The sequence below is a fragment of the Mangifera indica genome, chromosome 10 (genome assembly GCF_011075055.1).
Source record: "Mangifera indica cultivar Alphonso chromosome 10, CATAS_Mindica_2.1, whole genome shotgun sequence".
Lineage (NCBI taxonomy): Eukaryota > Viridiplantae > Streptophyta > Magnoliopsida > Sapindales > Anacardiaceae > Mangifera > Mangifera indica.
In genome coordinates this window covers 8,393,391-8,416,063 of record NC_058146.1, presented here as the reverse complement: position 1 = coordinate 8,416,063, position 22,673 = coordinate 8,393,391, and the positions used below count along the sequence as shown (strand labels likewise).

Below are 22,673 nucleotides of genomic sequence, written 5' to 3'. Positions count from 1 at the left end.
CCTTAGAATTCATGTAAAATAGCTTGGGGTACTTATCTCTCATGTTATACTCGACCTCTCAAGTAGCCTTCACTTTGTTTTTCCTCCAAAATACCTTAACTAACAAAATATATTTGTTCTTTAGCTACTTGATCCTTCTATCTAGAATCTAAACTAATCTTTTTTCATAGCTCAAATCATCTTCCAACTCAACCTCCTAGGTCTTCATCTTATGCAAAGGATCTCAAATATATATACACATTGACGAAACATGGAACACATTATGAATCCTTGATCTCTAATGTATATAGTTGTACCTCATGATATGCTTATAAGAGGCTACTTTTATAAATACTCGATCACCCATACTAACTCTAAGTCTAGACGTTTTTCATCAACATAACTTTTCTTTTGATTTTGGGCCTGTTTTATCCTTTGTCTAATCAACCAAACATCCTTAATTATCGTTTGAGTCAACTTTAGTCCAAAGGATTATACAAATAAATCTTTCTTACCTAACTCATCCAAGTGTAGTTGAGAACACACCTCTTACCATATAATGTCTTATAGGGCGCCATTCAAATCATCATTTGATAATTGCTATTATAGGTGAACTCTATTAAAGGTAAGATCTCAACTCAACTGGCCTTATGATCTAAACATCAAACATAATGCTTTTAACATGTCCTTTAATACCTATTTGGTCATTTCCATTTGACCATCCGTTTGTAGGTGATAAGTTATACTAAATACTAGGTTTATACCTAATGACCTTTGTAAACTCCTTAAAAAAGCTAACACAAATCATGTGTCTTAATCTAATACAATGGTCTTGGGTACCCCTTGCAACTTGATTATCCAATAGATATACAACTTGTCAATCTAATGTATACGGATGGTGTTCTTAACTAGCAAGAAATATATTGACTTGCAAACCTATTCATAATAAGTTATAGCACATCATATCCACCCTGAATTCTCGCGGGCCCTGAAAGTAAAATCTATAAAGATATGCTCATATTTCTATTATGATAAAATCAAAGGCTAAATGAGTCATGATGGTCTCTAGTGCTCAACTTTGACCTGATAACAAATGAGACACTTAGCTACATACTCACCCATATCATTCTTTATACCAAACCACCAAAAACTTCCTTTCAAATCTTGATACATCTTTACACTTATAAGATAGACCATGTAAAAAGAATTAAGTGCCTTTGCTAAGATTCTTTACCTCAACTCCTTAGCCTATGGAATATAAACTCAACCTCAGAATTTGGGTACTTCATCTACAACCTAAAAATTAGTCTCAAGATCATCATGTACTATCTGAACCCTTTGTCTACACCAATCATCCTTTAACCACTTATCTCAAATCTCCTCTACCAAAGTAGACTTGATCTTGAACCTTGAAAAACCTTTAGTGACTAACTCTATTTGCTCTTGATCTAACTTTATCTGATTCTCCCTTTAAGTTGTTAGCTATGACAAAAACACCTTTTTATTAAGGGCATTGGCCACTATATTAGTTTTGCCCAGATGATACTTAATATCATAGTTATAGTCCTTCACTAGTTTGATTCATCTCCTTTGTCTTATCTTCAACTCTCTCTGAGTGAAAAAATACCCAAAGCTCTTGTGATCAATGTATATATTGCATTTTATCCTATACAAATAGTGTCTATAAAACTTGAGAGCAAACACTATTAGAGCTAACTTCAAATCATGAGTGAGGCATTTGGTCTTGGAATCTTTTAGTTGTCTTAAGGAATATGTTATCTATGGCACTCGTGGGTACATCCAAGGATATTTTCATCTTTTGGCTTTTATTTATGCTTGATTATGCTTATTAATAACATTTTCCTTTATGATGCGTGAAAATTAGTTAAGTCTGAGAGACATACATGCTTGTGTATGGTCAACGTATTTGAATTTTGGATAAGAATCAATTTCATAGTGATTTCAAAAACTACTATTAATAGATAACGACATACATGCTTGTGTATGAAGGGTATACAATTGTGTATCATGATTTTTAGTTAAAAATAAAAGGTTTCAAATGCATTTGGACTAAACATCTATCACATTTTTCCAACAAAATATAGAGAATTGAGAAGGGCTTTAAGCATTTTAAAAGTTGGGAATATGAAGTATTATCAAGGAAGCTAACAAAGCCATGTGGAGGTTTAGCGATCACCGGAGGAAAGGTAAGTAGGGCTTTTCTCTTTAATGATCTATAATTTACTGCCATGTTATGTAATGATAAATCATATATGTTTTAAGGATTTCATGGTTGAGTCATTTGTGGACAGATAATTATAGATTGATGGAGTAAATCGATGACATATTCATGATGAGGTATTATGGCATGTTATCGAAGTGATTGTTGGTGTTGTTTGGCTAGATTATTTGTTAAAGTTCTTAGATAGCCTTATGATAATGAGTTTGAATGCATGTTGCCAATAACTAATATGCTTTGAAAAGGCTTTAAGTAGATTAAATGAGATATGTATTTATTGTTAAAGAAATTGATTATGGTATGTTTTGCTTTTGTGATGATTTTGGGACTATTTTTGGTATTTTTTGTGAAGTAGACATATTTCAAATAATTAGTGGTGTTATTATGTATTTTGGAAGTGCAAGTTTGGAAAATGTAAGGAAGCTCAAATTGTAGTTTTAAAAAAGACACTACACACTTGTGTATGATGAGATACACAACCATGTATATTTAGGGTCAATTAGTCCTCTTGTTAGGTTAGTGAAAGAATATGGTGAAGAAAATTCATTAAAAACAACATACATGTAACAAATATGCAAGAATCAAAACCATACAAGCATATATGAAGAAGGTTAGTTTTTTACCTACTCAAAACTTGAGTATTTGATGTAGAATGATAGAGGATAACTTTACACTTGTCAAACCTCCAAAAGAATCTGCCTACTAAGTAAAAACACCCTTGGTTGAAACTAGAGAGAAGGGAGAGAATGAGTTTTTAGTGAGATGAATCTCAAATGAACAAATGAGTTCAAGTTAGTTCAAATGAACTAATTTCAAGCTTCTATATAGGTGGTTTTAGTTAACAATTAAATAATTATTGCATAGCCTTTATAAATTCTCAATTTAAATAATGGTCATGCATGTACGTCATACATACACATTAACCACCCTATATTTATCCCATAAATACCTTAACTGTTAAAATGTTATTTTACACCCATAGAACATCTTATATGATTTAATCTTTATTATCCTTTAGAAGGTGTTAGCCAACTTGGATAAACAATCCTTACTCTCTAAAATACTTGGTTTATTGGTGTGACCTTTTAGGTTTACCATAGCATAGTTATAAGCCCTTTATAGATGATCTGAAAACCATGTCCAAAAACTCAATGATTTAGTAGACATCTTGCAATATGCCATCTCATGATATTTAATAGAGGCATTTAGTATACTTACTATATGACATTATTGCCCAGTTAATATAAGTCTTTAGGGAACAACTTGATAATCCAGTTATACTTATTAAATAAATTATCCAGGTAGTTCACATACATACTTTATATTTAAGTAGATAAAGGAAACAATTTATGTATATAAATAAAACAAATCTTTATTTTTATTGATAAGTCATTATTACATATATATATAAAAGATAAAATACCCTAAAACCAACAACATAAATGGTACCTAGGGCATATACTAACAAAACTCCCATTTGTATTAAAGTCATTTATTATTATGTCTCATACCCATCTTTTCAAGATGATAGTCCAACTGCTTCTGTGTCATTGCCTTAGTCGATAGGTCAATAACATTCTCTACTGATAGTGTCTTTTGTATCAATATCTCTCTGACAAATTCTATTAAAATGTGATACTTTCACAAAATATGTTTAAACTTCTAATATGCCCTTGGTTCTTTGGTCTATGTAATAACATCGGTGTTGACATAGAAATTACCAGCAAATAAACCATGTTTGGAACTATGCTAAGTTCAAATATAAACTTATGCATCCATACAACTTTTTTTTATGCTTTTGAAGTAGCGATATCTTATCTATATATAATATGAGAAATGTGTTTGCATGATCCTTAGCCCATTTGTAGACACAGGGTTCATTTAGATTTTTTAAAAAACTAAACAATTTGATCATTTCATCAAATTAGATATTCCAACTCCTTTAAACTTACTTCAATCCATAAATAGATTAATACAATTTGCACATTTTATGTCTTTCAGCAACAAACACAAAACATATATGAGTTATTGCATATAAATGTTTTCCTTAATGAATCCATTGAGGAATGTTGTCTTAATAACTATTTGCCAAATTTCATAATCATGACATGCAACAATGGCTAGCATTATCTAGACAAATTTAATCATAGCTATATGTGAAAAGGTTTCTTCATAATCCAAGCCTTGTTTCTAAGTGTATCCTTTTACTACTAATCGAGCTTTATAGGTCTCTACCTTTCTATAATTGTCAATCTTTCTCTTGAAGATCCATTTACAACCTATAGAAATTATTTCTTCTACTGGATCAATAAAAGTTTAAACTTGATTAGCATGCATGGACTCTATTTCCAAATTCAAAGTTTTCAGTCATTTACTTGAATTAGTATCCAATATAGCTTTCATAACATCTAGGATCATCATTATGATCAATTTCTCTTACTAAGAAGGATTCAAAATCTTTCTTATAAAGAAATTTGTATCTATCTAAAGGTTTTGATACTTTATCTGATCCTCAATTTGGAATCGGTGTATCATATAAAAAGGTTTATTAAAAGGACTATCATGGCTCAGCCTATTTGATTTAAGGCTCTTTGAACTCTTTTTTAAGCTCTATTCTTCTTCCCATACCACATTCTTATAAGAACTCTTTATCTAAGAAGTGCACATTTCTGTTGATCAAAATTCTTTGATCAGTTGAGAAGTACAAGTAATATCCTAAACAATCTTTAGGATATCTTATAAACCTACGTTCTTCGGATTTAGCATTTAGCTTATGACTCTTGACTATTTTTACATAAGCTGGACATCTCCAGACCTTTAGATAACTAAGATTAAGAGGGTTGACATACCACATCTCATATGATATTTTTTGATAGATTTGGATGGTGCTCTATTTAGAATATGCACATGAAAAAGTAAGGCATATCTTATAATAACATCGACAAGTCAATAAAGCTTACCATGGACCGCATCAGATCCAATAGTGTACGATTCCTCCTTTATGATATATGATTGTGTTATGGCATATAAGAAAGAGCTAATCGGGATATGATTCCATTTTCCTTCAAATAATCTCGAAATTCCATACTCAAATATTTTCCCTTATGATATGATTGTAAGACCTTAATATTCTTTCTGAACTATTTCTCTGTTTCATTATTGAATTCTTTAAACTTTTCAAGGGATTTGGATTTGTATTTCATCAAATACATGTACCTATACTTTGAATAATCATCGATAAAGATAATGAAGTATTGAAAACCTCATCTTGCCATTTCATTTAATGGCCAACATATATCTTAATGTATCATATCTAGTAATACTTTGGATATTTTCCTTTTACTCTTAAAGGGCGATTTCATCATATATCAGTAAAGACATAATTCACAAGTTGGATAGGGTTCAAAATCTAATGGGTTTAAAATCTCATCTATCTCCAATCTCATTATCCTATTGTCTTATATAACCTAATCGATGATGTTAAAGCAACCTTATATTAATTTTTTCTCGAGATCTTTTATTTGTAATAGTATTCATAATATTCAAATCATTTAGTTCTAAAACATACAAACTGTTTGTGTTTATTACTTTGCTAACTAGAGAATTTAAAAAATGAATCAAACATTCATTTCCATTAAATTATACTTTGTAACCATTCTTACATAAAACAGAAACAAAAATTATATTTCTAGTAGCTTTTGCAAAATGAAAAGCTTTATACAATCTCAAAACATGTCCATCTGGAAGTGTTAGAGAACAATTCCCCATGGTGTCAGCTACAACTTTTGCTCAATTTGCCATCTTTAAAATAACTTCATTAACTATTAATTCAAATTCTACTACAAATGAAAAACTATTCTATAGGTCTTGCAATGAAATACATATGTGAGATGTAGCTATTGAATCTAATATCTAAGATCGATCATTTGAATTAACTATTAATTCAAATTCTATTAGAAATGAAGGAAACATACCTGTTTTCTTTTCCTTTAGGCTTTGAAGGTAAAAAGGACAATTCCTCTTCTAATGTCCTATTAGGGTAGGTGTAATAGAACTAATGGCATTTGACATTTGTGGATGTAATTTTCTATTAATCATTAATAAAAAGATTTATTGTTATCTAGAATTTTGCCTAAAAAGATTTGAATACAAAAAACAATGTTTGTGAATGCCTCTACAAGGTTATACAAGAAAATAAGCACAAATATATCTCTCAAAAATTTTAGTTATTCTAACCATTTAAGACTATAAATTGAAGTCTTTTTGATAAACTCATATGACCATTGATTAGGATAATAGAGCAATTGAGCTTTGAAATCAACACTTTCTTTATGAATCTATAAGACACACTGGTATCTGTCATTTAAAAATTCTTTTTTTGTGCTCAGTAAAAGCTCCCAATGGTCAAATTTTCTCCTTGAAAACTGTATGCACAAGTGACATTTTTTTGTCATTGGCAGCTTGCTTCATTTATTTTCTTTTGTAAAGATTCCATAAGCTTGAATGGGTGCATGCAGACTTGTGCACAAAATGAGTAAAACTTGAATTATTTAAAAAGATGTGCATGACTGGAATGAATATTGGCATGACTAGACTAATAATGCTTCAACACTACTGGGATGATTATTGAACGATTAGACTAATAATGCTTCAACATGGCTAAACAACTCATAAAAGAGCATAATTGGCAATTTTATGAAGGAGCATGATTAAAATGAATCTTACATAGTTGGCATGATTTTGCATATACACGGGCATATATCTTGTTTGACTTCGTTTAACTTTGCCTAAAATTTTACATAAAGGCTACATGGTCACTTCCTCTTATGTTTCGCTTGACACATGGGTATGTATGCATTGTTTTATGCATTTTCAATTTGTGTTCACTTGGTAATGTTTTTCACGTATTCCTTGAACAATGTTAGACATTCAAACTTGTTTTTTTAGTATCATCAAAACACCTAGAGCTCTAACATATTCAATTCATATGTTGTTTATGTAGGCTTTTGGAGTGTTATTAACTAACAACGTAACATAATACAAAATTTTAAAAACGATCAAAGATCGTAATACCTATCCAAGAAACCCGTTTTAATGTATAAATTCATGAACATGTTAAACACATATAATGTGTTTAGAAATTACACAAGCATTGTTGGCTCTTCCAAGATTTCACGTAACTATATAAAAATCACTATCCAACCCTTTTGAGATTGTGTCTTGGTATCTATACAGTGCACGAATGAAAGGTAATTCAAAAGGAAGGTTAATAGGGTATTTGTTGATTGGATCTTGGAAATTGGATCACAACAAAGTGAGAAGAAAGTCACGATAATTGAAGCTTGCATTAATAAGGTTTTAGGCATAAAGATATGTGTTTAAGATATATGTGTACAAAAGTTATTAAATTAATACTCTTAATTTATTGAAAGTTTTAATGTATAGAAATCCTAATGAAATTAGAATTCTAACTTAACTTAAACTTTCTATCAAACAATGACTCTGAAGAATTTTTGTTTAACTAAAACACCTTACCTATAAGTTAACTCAGCCAGTTGTCTCATACCTATTATTTGGCCTTGCTTTGTTAGACTGCTAAGTAGGTCTAGCCAAAACCATGTAGTGCATTTGCATGATACCATATGGTACTATACACATCAAATGATTCTAGTCAAAACATCTTTATACATTTCTCTTTTTCCATGATCTCAAGATTATTGTCAAACAATCCTTGCCTCTTGGCCAAGATTGGCCTTTAGCAAAACGTCATGACCACTTAGATGACAAAGCGTTAATGAATATTTCTATAAGCTTTTATAGCATTACAGTTATGTGTCAAAAGTTTTAATGCATATGAATCCTAATAAAATTTAGATTCTAACTCAACCTTAACTTTTTATCAAATAAAGACTCTAAAGAATCCTTGTTTATCAGCCAGTTGACTCGTATTCATCATTTAGTCTTGCTCAGTTGGACTTTTAAGTAGGTCTAACTAAAACCATGCAGTGCATTTGTATGATGTCACGTGGTGTTGTGCATAATCAAAACACATCTATATGTTTCTCTCTTTTTATGATCCCACGATTACCATCAAACGATCCTTATCTCTTAGTTCATATCAACCCTTTAATGCATATGACCCATAAGCTTTCTATCAAACTAGTAGTGTCTAAATTTGGCTCAAATTTGGACATAGATCAAGTTTGACCTCTAGCAAAGAGTCATAGCCACCTAGACAACAAAATGTTAGCGAACATCTTTATAAGCTTTTACAACATCACTGTTACGTGCAATTCAATTCTTTCCTTAATTGATATCTCTTGAGGTTAAAAAATAGAAGTGTGTCATCTCAGTAGTTCTTTGATATGAGCTGATACATATTAATGACTTATATAGATTAGGTTATAACCTCATCCCACTATGACTATAAATTCAAGCAGACATGAATGTCTTTCAACATTCACATATGAGACATCTTCTCTTTTGTTGCACCAAGTCGTTAGTAAACAACTTTAACCCATAAGAACTATCGCCACTTTTTGGTGGGGTCACTCAACACTATGATAATCTCATCACCATTACATATTCCCTTGGTCATTAATTATAATGAAACCTTTTCACCAGTCATTATAGTTAAGTCTATTAAGATTATGCTTATTATAACTACATACTATGACTATGAAATTTTTCAGATGGATGTCAAGACTACTTTTTTGAATGGTAACTTCATAAAGGATGTCTATATGACATAACCCAATGTTTTCATTCTTACTGGATAGACAGATAAAGTAACAAGCTGTAAAAGTCCATTTATGAGCTTAAACATGCTTTGAGGAGCTAGAATCATCATTTTGATGAATTAGTTTGAGAGTTCAAATTTATCAAAATTGAAAATGAACCATATATGTATAAAAAGATTAGTGAGAGTGTGATGGCATTTCTAGTATTGTATGCCGATGACATCTCGATTATTGAAAATGACATGCTAAACTTGTAATTAGTAAAAGCTTGGTTACCTAAGTGTTTCTCCATAAAAGACTTAGAAAAAGCAACTTACACTCTTTAGATTAAAATTTATCAAGATAGAGAATGTAAATTGCTAGGCCTAAGTCAGACCATATATATAGACAAGGTATTGACTAGATTCTATATAGAAGAATTTAAGAAAGAATTTCTACCCATGTCTCATGGTGTATATCTTTCAAAAGATATATGTCTAAGTACACAATTTGAGAGAGATAAGATAAGTATGATCTAATATGGCTCAGCTATAGGATTAATCATGTATTTCATACTATGTGCGAGGATTAATATCTATTGTCTTGAGCGTTTCTGATCTGGATGAAAAATTCTAAATAACTTACAAAAACATCCAAAAGTACTTGAGAAAGACTAAAATGTGTTTTTGGTTTATAGAGAGGAATTTAAACTCACTGTTAAAGGCTATAGTGAAGCCAGTTTCCAAACTGATTGAGATGATTACAAATCCTAATTAAGGTTTGTGTTTTGTTTAAATGTTAGTGCAATTTGCTAGAAAAGCTCTAAGTAAAGTATAGTGGCTGATTTTATAATAAAGTCTGAGTACATTGCCTTTTTAGAAGCGACAAAAAAGGTATATGAATAAAAAAACTCGTGACTGAACTTGGTATGGTTTTGAGTATTATCGAGTTGATTCAGCTCCATTGTGACAATAGTGGAGCAATTGCTCAAGTGAAGGAGTTATGATCTTATTAGAGGTCCAAATGTATACCTAAATGATATCACCTAATCTATGAGATTGTTTAACAAAGTAACATACAAATAGCAAGGAATGATACAAATGACAGTTTGGCTGACTTATTGACAAAACTTTTATTGCAACAAAAGCATGATAGACATGTAACTGAATTTGACATTAGATATATGATCAATTGACTATAGTACAAGTGAGAAATTGTTAATGCAAGTGTCTTAGAGTCTATCACATTTGACATTTATAAATGTAATTTTATATTAATCATTAATAAAAGGATTTATTCTTATTTAATTCATATGTTGTTTATTTATATGATCGTGCAAATAACATGTCCTTAGAATAGTAGAACTATGATAAAGGGATTAGACAACAGATCATGGGAACCCCATGTACACATTAAACGGCTATTCTAAAAACGTTCGTAATCTCGACATCATAATGAATAAGGGCATATGCAATGATGATAAGATTATCATAATATTGAGTGATCTTACCAAAAATGGCAATAGTTCTCATATGTCGAAACTATCATAAATAGCTTAGTGAAATATGCATGATGTCAATCGACACCATAAAGAAAAACTATACCAACCAACACACCCATGTGGTGTTGATCGTGCAAGCTTTTGGCCATGCTAGTTGACACACATATATGATACTGATCATGAAAATAACTTGGTGGAATATTGGTTGTGCACTTTAAATGCCAACTATGCATGTGTGTTGATAAGTGTTGTGCTTGGTTGAAATTCCAATCGTGCTTTGACACCTTCATATATAAATAAAAACATGAGTTAGCAATTATATACAGATGAAAAACACAAAAAACCTAGCTGTTTTGTGTGTTTTCTCTTTCTACTATGAACATATTTGTTCAACTAAAGAGCTTTAGTAGCCTCTTTGCTTAGATTTCCTCCTTTTATGTTTGTGCTCAACATAGATACTAAGACGTCACCTTGTAAGGGTTGGACAACGTTCTTTCTTTAGCCATGTAAGGTTTTGAAGGAGCCATCAATATAAGTATAAAATCTATAACACACTATAACGTTTTTGCATGTTTCATAAAGTTTATGTTTAAAATGGGTATCTTGGTTGGGGTTTTCAAGATTGTTTTATTTTAAAAATTTTAAATTCTGCTATGTTACTGGTTATCAATGCTTGAAAAACTTACATATTCATCTTTCCTGTAGTGGAAAAACTATCCCTTAACTTCAGCCTTTTCTGTATTGTTTTCAAATTTCTTAAAGTTCTTTTTCTTAGGTCTAACTCTTAGACCTTTTTAAGGTTTCCTTTGCTTCTTCTTTGTCCTACTAAAAAAAGCAATATTAATTTCCCCATGCCTCTTTCCTTGTTTATAAAATTCCTGAATCTCATTTAGGAGCTCTGGAAGCATACACTTAACTCTATTAAGATTGTAGTTCATTATAAATGGTTTATAACTACTCAGAAAGGATATGACAATCAAATTCACCCTGAGCTTGTTAGGCATGACAACTCTATATACATCCAATTGCCCTAGAATGTTAATCATCTTTATGATGTGATCATTCGGAGGCATTCTTTCTCTTAGTCTTATTCTGAAAAGTGTTGCACAAAATTTGTATTCGAATACACACGAATTCTTACCATACAACTCTTGTAAGGCCATAAGGATGACATACACGTTTTACATATATTCGTATTTTGTCAAAGCTCTTTGTTCATTAAAGCTGATATGTAGCTTTAAGCTCCTAGATTGTCCTCTTATTGGTTTTGAAAACTTCTTTTTCTTGTTCTGTGGCATTTAGAGCCAAATCTATTGGAAAAAAGCATTTCCAATACATATCTAAACTTTTCAAAACTGAGAATGATTCTCAAGTTTTCAAGCTAATTCTTGAAGTTCGATCCGGTTAAAATGCTATTATCTAGCATTTGCAATAATAAATTATTGGCTATGTTTTCAGATTTTCACAAATATTAGAGAAACTACAAAGAAAATAGTTTTATTAGTTTCTCGTATAAATTTAAATCTTTAATGCATAATCACATTAGCTTCTATTATTTTATTCGAATCCCACACTCCCTTAGACAAGATTCAAAAATTTTTGTTAGATTAAATTTCTAGTGGAGAATTAAATTCTTATTAAATTTAATTAACCTCATATAATAACAATTTTGGTCAATTAAATTCAACAAGTAGAAAACCATTTCCATTTATATCTCTATATAAGACTTAATTTGTACGTCTTACCCTTAGCTCTAAACACCTGACATAATAGAAATCTTGGTACTCTCAATTAGTTAAATATGAACCATCATGCTTTTTTAAAATGACATTTTCATCATGTCCTCACATAATAGAATTTTGATCAAGATAAAAATATCCATCCAAGAACAAGATAAACTTGATTTCATGACATAAATCTCATATCCTTTATATAATAGAAATCTTAAGATATTAAAATTTTTGTTATAGAATTTAGTTAACTCATAATGGAAGGTAAAGATTTAATAATTTTATTTTAGGGAGGTTTTAGGTTTAACTTAAAAATTAATTAAGTTCAATTTTAATTTGTTATACATACATCACATATATACAAAAATTAAAACATGATAGGATCATCGTGAGGTTTTCAAAAATACATCTTAAAGGCAATCTATTCACCTAGGTCTACATCTTTGATTGGATCACCATTCGATATGCTTGAGTTCTTGTCTGACCGGTCCAATTACATTTGGAACTTAGGCACACAATCTTGATAAAGTAAAATAAATGGAAAATCAATTATTTTAAACCTTTTAATAAAAGAATATTACAATTCAATTATTTTAACTTTGAAAAATCACAAATTACACTCATGATCATCTCTAATTCCGTCTATGCATCCATCAACTAAATTAATATCTATTAAATATTATGAACACATTCATAACAAAATAAATATTACGCACCTAATTGATCAAATCAATCACAAGCATAATTAAAAGCACATTGATTAAAGACTTAGAAATAAATGGCAAAACACATGATATTCAAAGATTCATAATATTTAGCTTAAGCAAAAATTACCTAATTCTACTCCATGATTGAAAAAGTGTACAAACAACAATTTACATCCCTAATTCATATTATATCATTATATTTAAACTCATGTTAACTTTATATCATTTTTTACACTTAATCACCATTAAATGTTAGGTGACATGTATGCATAATTTATCATTTAATCAATATTAAACCAAATTATGCATTAATCTTCATGACATACATACATCTTAAACCATTCATCATGTAATCAAAAGTCCATATTACTATGAATATTTATTCCATCCAAATTCAATTACATTAATCAAATATACCTTATTCTTCACCCTAAATGACTTTAATCAACATTAAAACCTACATTTAGCATGTTCAACCCAAATTGGGAAAAAAAAAAAACGTAATTTTTATTTCAACATGTCAACAAATATAAGCATGTCCATTAACATAACTCCAAATATTTGACATTTTCCATACATATATCATACATGTATGTCCCGAATTCACGTGTTTCATAGATTATACATAAAAACATCATAAAAAATGGAATGTATATCACAATATACATCATGTTTGAGACGTACAATGACATTCCAAAGTTGAAAATTCAATTCACAAGCCAAATAACAACATGCATATCACATTCAAGTATATATACATGTATCTCATGAACCTTTCATCATATACACGCCTTAAATAATGTGTTCTTCATCTTAAAATCATTAGATAATCAACAAAAGCCCGCCAAACTACTCCATCCAAGAGGTACACTACCAAAATAAGCTTGAAAACATTATTTCATGACAAATCGACAACAAGCATGTGTACCCTTGTCACGTATACATACACTTATGCATAAATAACACATATTTAACTCAAAATAAAACATGCAAGGAGCCTAAAATGGCTCTGATATTATTTGAAAGAATTTGGTGAAGAAAGTGATGGAAAAAGCACATGCATGTAACAAAAAAGCGAAATCAATACAATAGAAAAAGTCATAAAGAAAGTTTAGTGTATATACCTTCTCCAAGTTATTCTTTGATGTAGGATGATGGACATAAGCTTCTCACTTGTAAAGCCTCCAAAAACAAAACCAAACCAAGCATAATAAGCCTTGGTACAAAACTTCGAGAAAAGGAGGAGAGAAATTTTTTGTGAGATGAAGTTTTTAGTTCAAATGAACATTTCATAAGTAAAATGAACTAAAATCCACCTTTATATATTGGTGGGTTTAATTAACAATTTAATAATCGTTGCACTACCCTTGCAAATTCTTAATTTAGACAATGGTCATGCATGTATATCATATGCATACATTAGCCACCTTAATTTTATGTCATAACCATTTTTAGTCTTAAAATGTTACTTTCACACTCATGTGACACTTTATATGATGTTACCTTTATTACCCTTCAATAGGTGCTAGCTAACCTTAGATAATTAATTCTCATTCTCTAAAATGTTTAGTTTATTAGTGTGACCCTTTAGGTTCATTGTGATGTAGTAGTGAGCCATTTTTGAATGATTCGAAAACCATGTCCAAAAACTCAACGACTATAATAAACATCTAACAATGTTTTATAGTCCCTAAACCATGATAAAGAAACACTCCATCAAGCCTATTCTTGTAATTATATGTTTTATGCAAGTAAGATCCTTCCGTTGTCTAATCTTGATATTCTATGAATCATCGATCGATATATTTGAAACCTGTCATCATGAACATCCTTTATATGACTTACATTATAATCTAGCCAGAGATTTTGTCTCTAATATTTGTCAATATTCATTCAAGAACTCAAATCTAGATAATTCTCAAGTTAGTGGATACTTTCAATCCTATAACTTCGAGTCAACGGATCCTCGTGCCACTTGATCATCATTCGTCTCTATATACAAACAACGTATGCCCAACTCAGTTTTATCATACAGAACATGACTAGCTCCATATTTATACATCGTATGAACTACACGTATCTGTATTGGATTCGACCATGATATCTTAGGTCAAAGATTACTTCATACACTAGTTGTAACACCTCTCTTCATATACATACCTCTACCTAGAATATGTACTCAAAGAAATGTGTTAACTTAAAAATTCTTATATGAGATTTGCATAAAAAACATACATAATAAATTAACATCCCACAACCCCAAAAGTGAGTCTATTGATTCATAAGACAAAGTACAAAAATCTTAAAATCAAATAATAATAGTCATAGTGCATAAAGAACAATAAATAAATCCAAAATATATAAACATAGTCCAATAGGTCAAATGACTAAAATACCCCCACCTTGAGCTAGTTCCACCTACTTTTGATAAGAATTTAGGAGGTCATAAGTGAGTATACAAAACCAAGTTAAATGCAAATGGGTCTGTTTAGAAATTAAATGTTAGATTGGTCGCTAAAAGGTTTCAATAGACTTTCGATGTTAATTATTTTGAATCTTTTAGTCCAGTAATCAAGTTTTTTACTATTAGACTAGTTTTGACCTTGTAGTGATTTATAGATGGTCTATCCATCAAATAGACATAAATAATGTATTTTTTAACGGGGATTTACATAAAAAGTTGCATATGAGTCAACCTCAAGGGCTTATAGATGAGACTAGGTCTCATTTTGTGTGCAAATTGAAAAAAGCTTTGTATAAGTTAAAACAAACACCTATGCCTGGGGATATTCACACCATGTGTATAAGCAACATGTTAAATTTTTTTATTTAGTTAGCATAATAGTTTATTGCCATGGGTTTCTGCAATATTTCGAGGTTATTTGTTACTGAAGTTACGTATTAATATTCTATTTTAATGGAGGAATTATGTAGTTTGAGAAAATGGTCAGGTTGACAGCATGGTGAATTGTATGTTGGAGTTATAAGATAGTAATGTTATGCTCCATGGAGGAGATAATTGTTGAAGCAATAACTTGGATATATTGAGATTTGCGTTGATTTACAGAGTAATAACAGTTTTGTTCCAAGGGGGAGTTATTCACTGAGGCAATCAGTTGAATTTAATGAGGTACGTACTTTTGTTTACTATTGACTGGGAAATTCGACAGTTCTTAATATTATGATTAATGGAAGATTTTTTTTTTCCTCAAAAATCCATGTTTCAAAATCTATGACTTATTACCATTGTTCAAAGAATGCATGTTAAGAATATTACAATGGTAATTAACTAATTTGGATTCTAAGATTTATTTTGTAATCAGTTTGTACAATATAGGGTAATAAATTTTCTTTCTTAAGGTTTTAAGAAAGTACAAAGTAACTCAAGGGTTTCAAATAATAACAAATGCACCTTAAAAAATAACCACTTTATCATATTATTTTTGTCTACTCATAAAACCTAATTTTTTTTAAAGAAAATTCATATTAAAAATTAAATAGAATAAAATGAGAGAGTGAAATATAATAAGATAAAGAATACCATAGAGTTTTAGAAACAATGTTCATGTTCTTTTCCTTTTTTTGTGAGTAAAGTATATTAACCAAAAAGGAGCACCAGAGAGAGAACAAGCTAAACTCACCAAAGCAACTTCAAACAAGAAGGAAGCTAAGGTAGGGACTATACAAAAAATCATTGAAAGCATATACAAAAATGTACACTACTAACAATCAAAAAGGACCTAACTTGCAGAAACGAGAGCAAACAGAAAAGCAATAAAAAAGGTAACCTAAGAGTTCAACTCTTGAAAGATTGTCAAGTTAATGACGATGATAGGTTTCAAGAATCTATAATTAGAAATGGTATTAGATACTTTATTTGGTAAAGTAATAAACTTTGTAGGCGTATTTATCATTATTTAAAACTCAAAAGTGTATTGTGCTTTCCTCAAACCTTAAGGAGGAAAGCTGTGTTTACCTTCTTCTTCTCTTTTTATTTTATTTTCAAGGCCAAAAGGCTTGTTCCCACCCAAGGTTTGAGGTAATTCTAAAGTCCTATCTGCCAACTTTAAAAAATCTAAACCCTCACTCATAAACTAAATTCTATTAAACATCACAATTAGGGTTAGAGATAAAATTGTTATTAAAAATTTTAAAATTAAAGTTTTATCACATTTTTCTTCATAATTTTAAAAATCTAACAATTTTTCCTTTCTAAAGTTTAAAAATTGAACATTTTCCCCCTAGTGTTTACAGTTTTCCCTTACTATTCCTCTGGTAATCAGAGTAAGACAACCTCCATACCAGTGTTTCTCCCTCTCTTGAACAATGATGAAACGTCAACCAACCAGAGGTAGGTCAATGATTCATCGAGGCGAAGACGGATCTGTGCAACACACAAATCTGTTTAATCAATTTGTGCATAGCCAACACACAGATCAGTCAAATGAATACTTTATTTCTTTGTGGAAATGATGCGTCAACGATGACACACCCTCTGTTGATAATTTCTCCCATGATTTCTCATGATTTCTTCATCAAGGATGGAACATAGAAACCCATCGCCACTGTTTCCATTCCAAAAAATGATAAACCATTTCCATCATCGAAGGATAGCTTGAGCAAGGCAAAGTTGACTTGTCTTGACTCAAGCAAAAGAGGAGGCTGGAGACCGATGGAGAGGACGCTGGAATAAGAAGCCATAAACTAAATTTCAAGGGGGTGTGAAATTGAAGTTTTTAAAAGTTCTGGGGGTGGCTATAAATGGAAAAAAGATGAAAACCCTAGATGAAGGGAAATTGTGACTTTTAAAACTAGAAAATTTTAAGTATGGATGAAGTTGTTAGTTTTTAAAACCTAACGAAAAAATTTAATGAATTATTTTTTTTAATGTTATCGTTAAACTGACAATTTTACTTTTAACTCTAATTGAAAATTTTAATAGAAATTGACTTATGAGTGGGACTTTGCGTTTTTGAAAAGTTGGTGGGTGTGGGTATAGTATTACACTATACCTTAGGTGGGAATAAGTCTTTTGGCCTATTTTCAATTATTTTTGCTTGTATAAGTGACAAAAAGAAGATGAGTTAACATGTAGATAATGAAATGTTGGATTATATTTTGTAAGAGTTGTGGCTTGCTTTACATTAAGAAGAACAATATAATGTTACGCAGGTGATCATTATATATAGCTCTAGCTTTATTTTGATAACTTAAAACATGATATATAAATTTTAGTACATAAATATCATCCGAAAGAAACTGATTGTGAAGTTGTTAAAGTTTGGCTCAAAGCTCTGAGATGATCATGATATAACTAGTTTCCTATTTTAAGTAAAATTCATAATTAAAAGTGACCAATTTCAACATTAATTGACAGCAAAATGATGTTTATCAAACTTTTTACACAAACTTGGTATATATAGTATTATCTAATTAATTATTCAATCTTACGTGCACAAAACATATGCACATACTTGAGTACAAAAATAATATATTACTATATAATTTGGTGTGTTTTATCTGTAATTCAAAGTGAGTAATCCTATAATACTTACTTTAATTATATAAATAAATGCATGTTTATGTACCTATTTATGTACTAAAAATGGATATGCATAATTTTATTAATTTAAAATTACTAAATCATATGATAATACATCATTATTTTTACTCAAACTTATACACATTGTTTATATATCTAATTTTATTGGTTGTACTTAGAAGGTATAGTCCTCATCACACTATTTCTTTCTCCACCTTGTTCTTCCTCTAACTACTTCAGGTCCACCCTCAAGGCTGAGCGAATGATCCAACTCAATCTCTTGGTTACCAATCAAGTGATTGCGACTCAACTTGGAAATAGACTGCAGCACCCTGTCCACACTGCACTCCTTCCTATACTCCAAAGTCATTGCGCAAAGCTCATAACTGTCCACAACTGAGCCAGGAGCGCCCTAAAAAAAACACTCATAAAGTAATAATACATTAAAAAATATAGTACATGCAGAAGAAACAGAACCCATAAAGATGTTGATTTAAAATAATTTACCTCTAGAACATAGTTAACCAACTTGACATGACTCACATGTTGATTCACATCCATGTTCGTCCATCCAGGCTGAAAATTTAAGAAAAAATAAATAAACCTAGTTTCAATCTGTCTCTCTCTCTATCTCTCTATACATACATACATACATACATACATACATACATAAATATATATATGTATGTATATATATATATATATATATATATATATATATATATATATATATATATATATATATATATATATTTATGTATGTATGTATATATATATATATGTATGTATGTATATATATGTATGTATGTATATATATATATGTAAGATGACTGATTGATTGACTGATTATATAAACTTACATTTAAACCTGTGCGAATGTAATCAGCTTTATCAGCATCAAGCTGCAGAAGTTTTCTTCCATCCCTGTTGACGAGAGGGTCACAATTGTGCATTAAAATAGTGTTCATTCCTCCCGTGACTTCCTCGCTCGTCTTAGCAAATTTCCTTGTTTTTTTATTCATCATTGCAAATAAACTGAATATATAACGTGCAAAAAAATTAATAAGAATTTAATCAGGCAAAACCTTAGTAAATGTATACACAGGAATGAAAAAAACGTATTAAGGAAAATCTCACTACCTTTTTTATTGACGCAGAAAAATTGTCTCATGAAAAAGAAACAAAGATGTCTATGTTTAATCTGACATTCTTACTATATCAGCACAATGAGGTCGTATGATTGTTACATGTACATGTTTTACCAATTTTGGGTATATTTATATATATTAACACATATTTAGGTGTTATTTTATCTTTAATTCAAAGTCACATCCTTTTATGATGATACATATAAATGTGTACACAAAATGGGTACACATAGTTTTATTAAATATAAACAATAAAACAATGCGTATATGCTTTTGATATACAATTTAGGTACACCGATGATGTGTTATTATGTTATTAAATTATTTTGAATTAAAAATAAAGTAACATCAAATCTCATGATGATATATCATCTGTGCATATAAATTATATATAAAAAATGTGTATATATAGTATTACCCGAATATAAAATGTTTGACACTCATGAATTGTAATAAATCAAATTTAATAATTTTTATTTTACATTACATTGAAAATCCAAGTAATTATGCATACAAATAAATTATATAAATTTATATGTACAAACTAAAGTGTCAGTTTGTGATTGAGTGATATGATCGTTTATTTTTTTCTCACTTCAAAATCAATAACATAAAATTATATAAATAAGTTTATATAATTTATTTATCTATATAATATTAGTCTAATAATAAATTAGTGGAAATAGGTTAACCTAGTTGCCCGTATCAGAGTTTTGCCAGTCTTCAAGTCTTGGATGAGCCAATCTCGACGAAGACCTTTCCTCCCTGACCTATACTTCCAACCATCTACTTGAACAACATCACCCCTTCATATTTAAAAACAAAGCAATTATATTATATGGTCAATCAAGCTTCATAAACGTGAAATCAATTATCCATTATCCATGCTTTATAAATGACCATAAGGTATGGAGGATATAGTTAAATATTGTGAATTTTAAAAAGCAAATAAGGTGAAGTAATTAAAATGGGTTACGTACCATGAAGGATAGTGATCAACTTCCATATGCGACCAACAAGCTACCCATATGAGATCCTTTTCAGTCATCTCTAATGTTGAGCCAAAGCCATCAATCACTATTCCTGCGCTCTCGAGATGGTTGAGTGATGTGTCCTATACACAAACAAATTAAATGCAGTTAATTAATTCACTTCGTTGTGGAATTTCAATCACTTTTCTTTTTGTAGAAAATGGATGTATAGTTAAAACCTGCAAATAATTCATCACAGCCTCAATGGATAACTTGAAATCACTTCCTAATTCAGACGATCTGACTGTAAAGTTTTGCCGGAAAATAAGTCCATCCTTTAACAGTCTTCCACTAGATGGCTCCACACTATAAATCTCTGCGGGTTTCCCATTAGTAAGTTTCCACTGTGTAGACTCCAGAGGCTCCTTCATTTGGCTTTCTGATATTGGTGATACTGAGGATATCCCAGGGCTGATTTTAAAGCCGCAGGCTATTTTATGTTTCATAATCTTTTCCCGACCAATGCTAGTCGGAATAAAATTAAGTTTATTTTTTCCACTATCAAAGGGCAACGCTACCTTCATCTGTGAGGTCAGTATTATAACCATGGTGTTCTTGTAGATGAGATAGTATCAGAAATCCTGCTGCTAAATATGGAATCAGTGAACTTATAAAGAAGGAACTGTAAATGTAGCTACCTACATAAAAAATATGTTGAGCTACATGCGTTTACATAGCATATGCATTTATATGATAAATCATATGTATGCCTAATTCTGACCAGCCTTATAAATTCTTAGACTTCAAATAATTTCTTCTGACCAAAGTTTTGAAGTCTTAATAAAATATTAACATATTTCCGTAACTTCTTTATATAAATATGAATGTGTCAACCACGCGGTGGCATAACCCCAAGCATACTACCTAAAAGCTACTCATCAATCAATCAATTTTATAATCACATGTTAATATAATTCAAAACGAATTTGAAAGCAAAAGTACGAAGAAATCCGTGAAAATTGGGATTAAATTTTATGTGAATAAAGAATTGACATAGATTATACACGACAACGACAGATGAAATATAAAAATACCAAACAAGATGAAACATTTTTTATTTATAAACCCTAAGGGTAAATTGAGTGGCGTTAGCTTGGGATCTCCAAGGAAATATTGGGTACAAATTTGATGAACTCATATTAAGATCAAACCTTGACTTATTTGATACAATGATTATGGGGTTAATCACTGGATTCCCAATATAGTTAACACAACACTGAAAGGGAGGTTCAACTCAACAAGGGTTTCTTATTACCTCCCATCGATCTTTTATAGAACACCTTTCCTAAGACTTCCAATAAAAGAAAATTAGAGAAAGCTCTAACTAGCCAGGTCACTGAAATCAATCAAAATGTTCACCCTAAGGAATATAGCAAACTTATTATTGAAAACCAACTTGTCTTAGCAATTGAAGAATCACCCCCCGACATGGAGGTGTAGCTTAATGATGTCATTAAAGGTCTAACCAATGTCATCATCGTTTTGATCGAGTGATTGGATGATGTTGCCACAACACCAATATAAAGGACTCCAGTCCTTTCTCAACCATAGTCCTATGGGATCACAAACCCATCACACAACCATCTTCCTTCTCTAACAATAAAGACAACAATAGGGTGTCTTTGGGCCAAGGATGTAGAGTCCTTTCTAGTGTACAAACGACAACGAATGTCATAAACCTGTTATTATTTATAATAGTGTTGACATCTGATGTGTAGGTCATAACTCACATCAGAGAGTTGTTAATTATCAATGTGTAAAATGTAACTCATGTTTGAATGGTATTAACCATCAATGTGCATAACATAATTTATGTTGCGATGGCTTAACTTACAATTTTCAAATGATAACTTACTTGTTAATGTCATTAATCAATAGTATGCCGACTGTAACTCACATTGTAATGGTGTTGAGCCATGATATGTAAATAATAACTTACGTTACATTGATATCATTTCTCAACAAGTAGATCAAAACTCACGTGTCAAGACATTGACATTAGCCATACGTATAATGACTTAAGTCTATAAGATAGCATTTATCAATGTGTAAAGCATAACTCAGTCCAGACAAGTCA

General features: G+C 30.4%; 1 protein-coding gene across 1 annotated transcript; it reads right to left on the bottom strand.

The window, feature by feature from the left end:
* Window positions 1-17,154: 17,154 nt before the first annotated feature.
* On the bottom strand, window positions 17,155-21,144 carry LOC123227893 (palmitoyl-acyl carrier protein thioesterase, chloroplastic-like). The gene is made up of 8 exons (XM_044653023.1): window positions 20,776-21,144; window positions 20,546-20,679; window positions 20,258-20,371; window positions 19,278-19,452; window positions 18,925-18,993; window positions 18,633-18,829; window positions 17,368-17,440; window positions 17,155-17,259 (listed from the first exon to the last, which is right to left on the bottom strand). The coding sequence occupies exons 1-8, from the start codon at window positions 21,142-21,144 to the stop codon at window positions 17,155-17,157; spliced, it is 1,236 nt and encodes a 411-aa protein (XP_044508958.1).
* Between the last annotated feature and the right edge of the window lie 1,529 nt (window positions 21,145-22,673).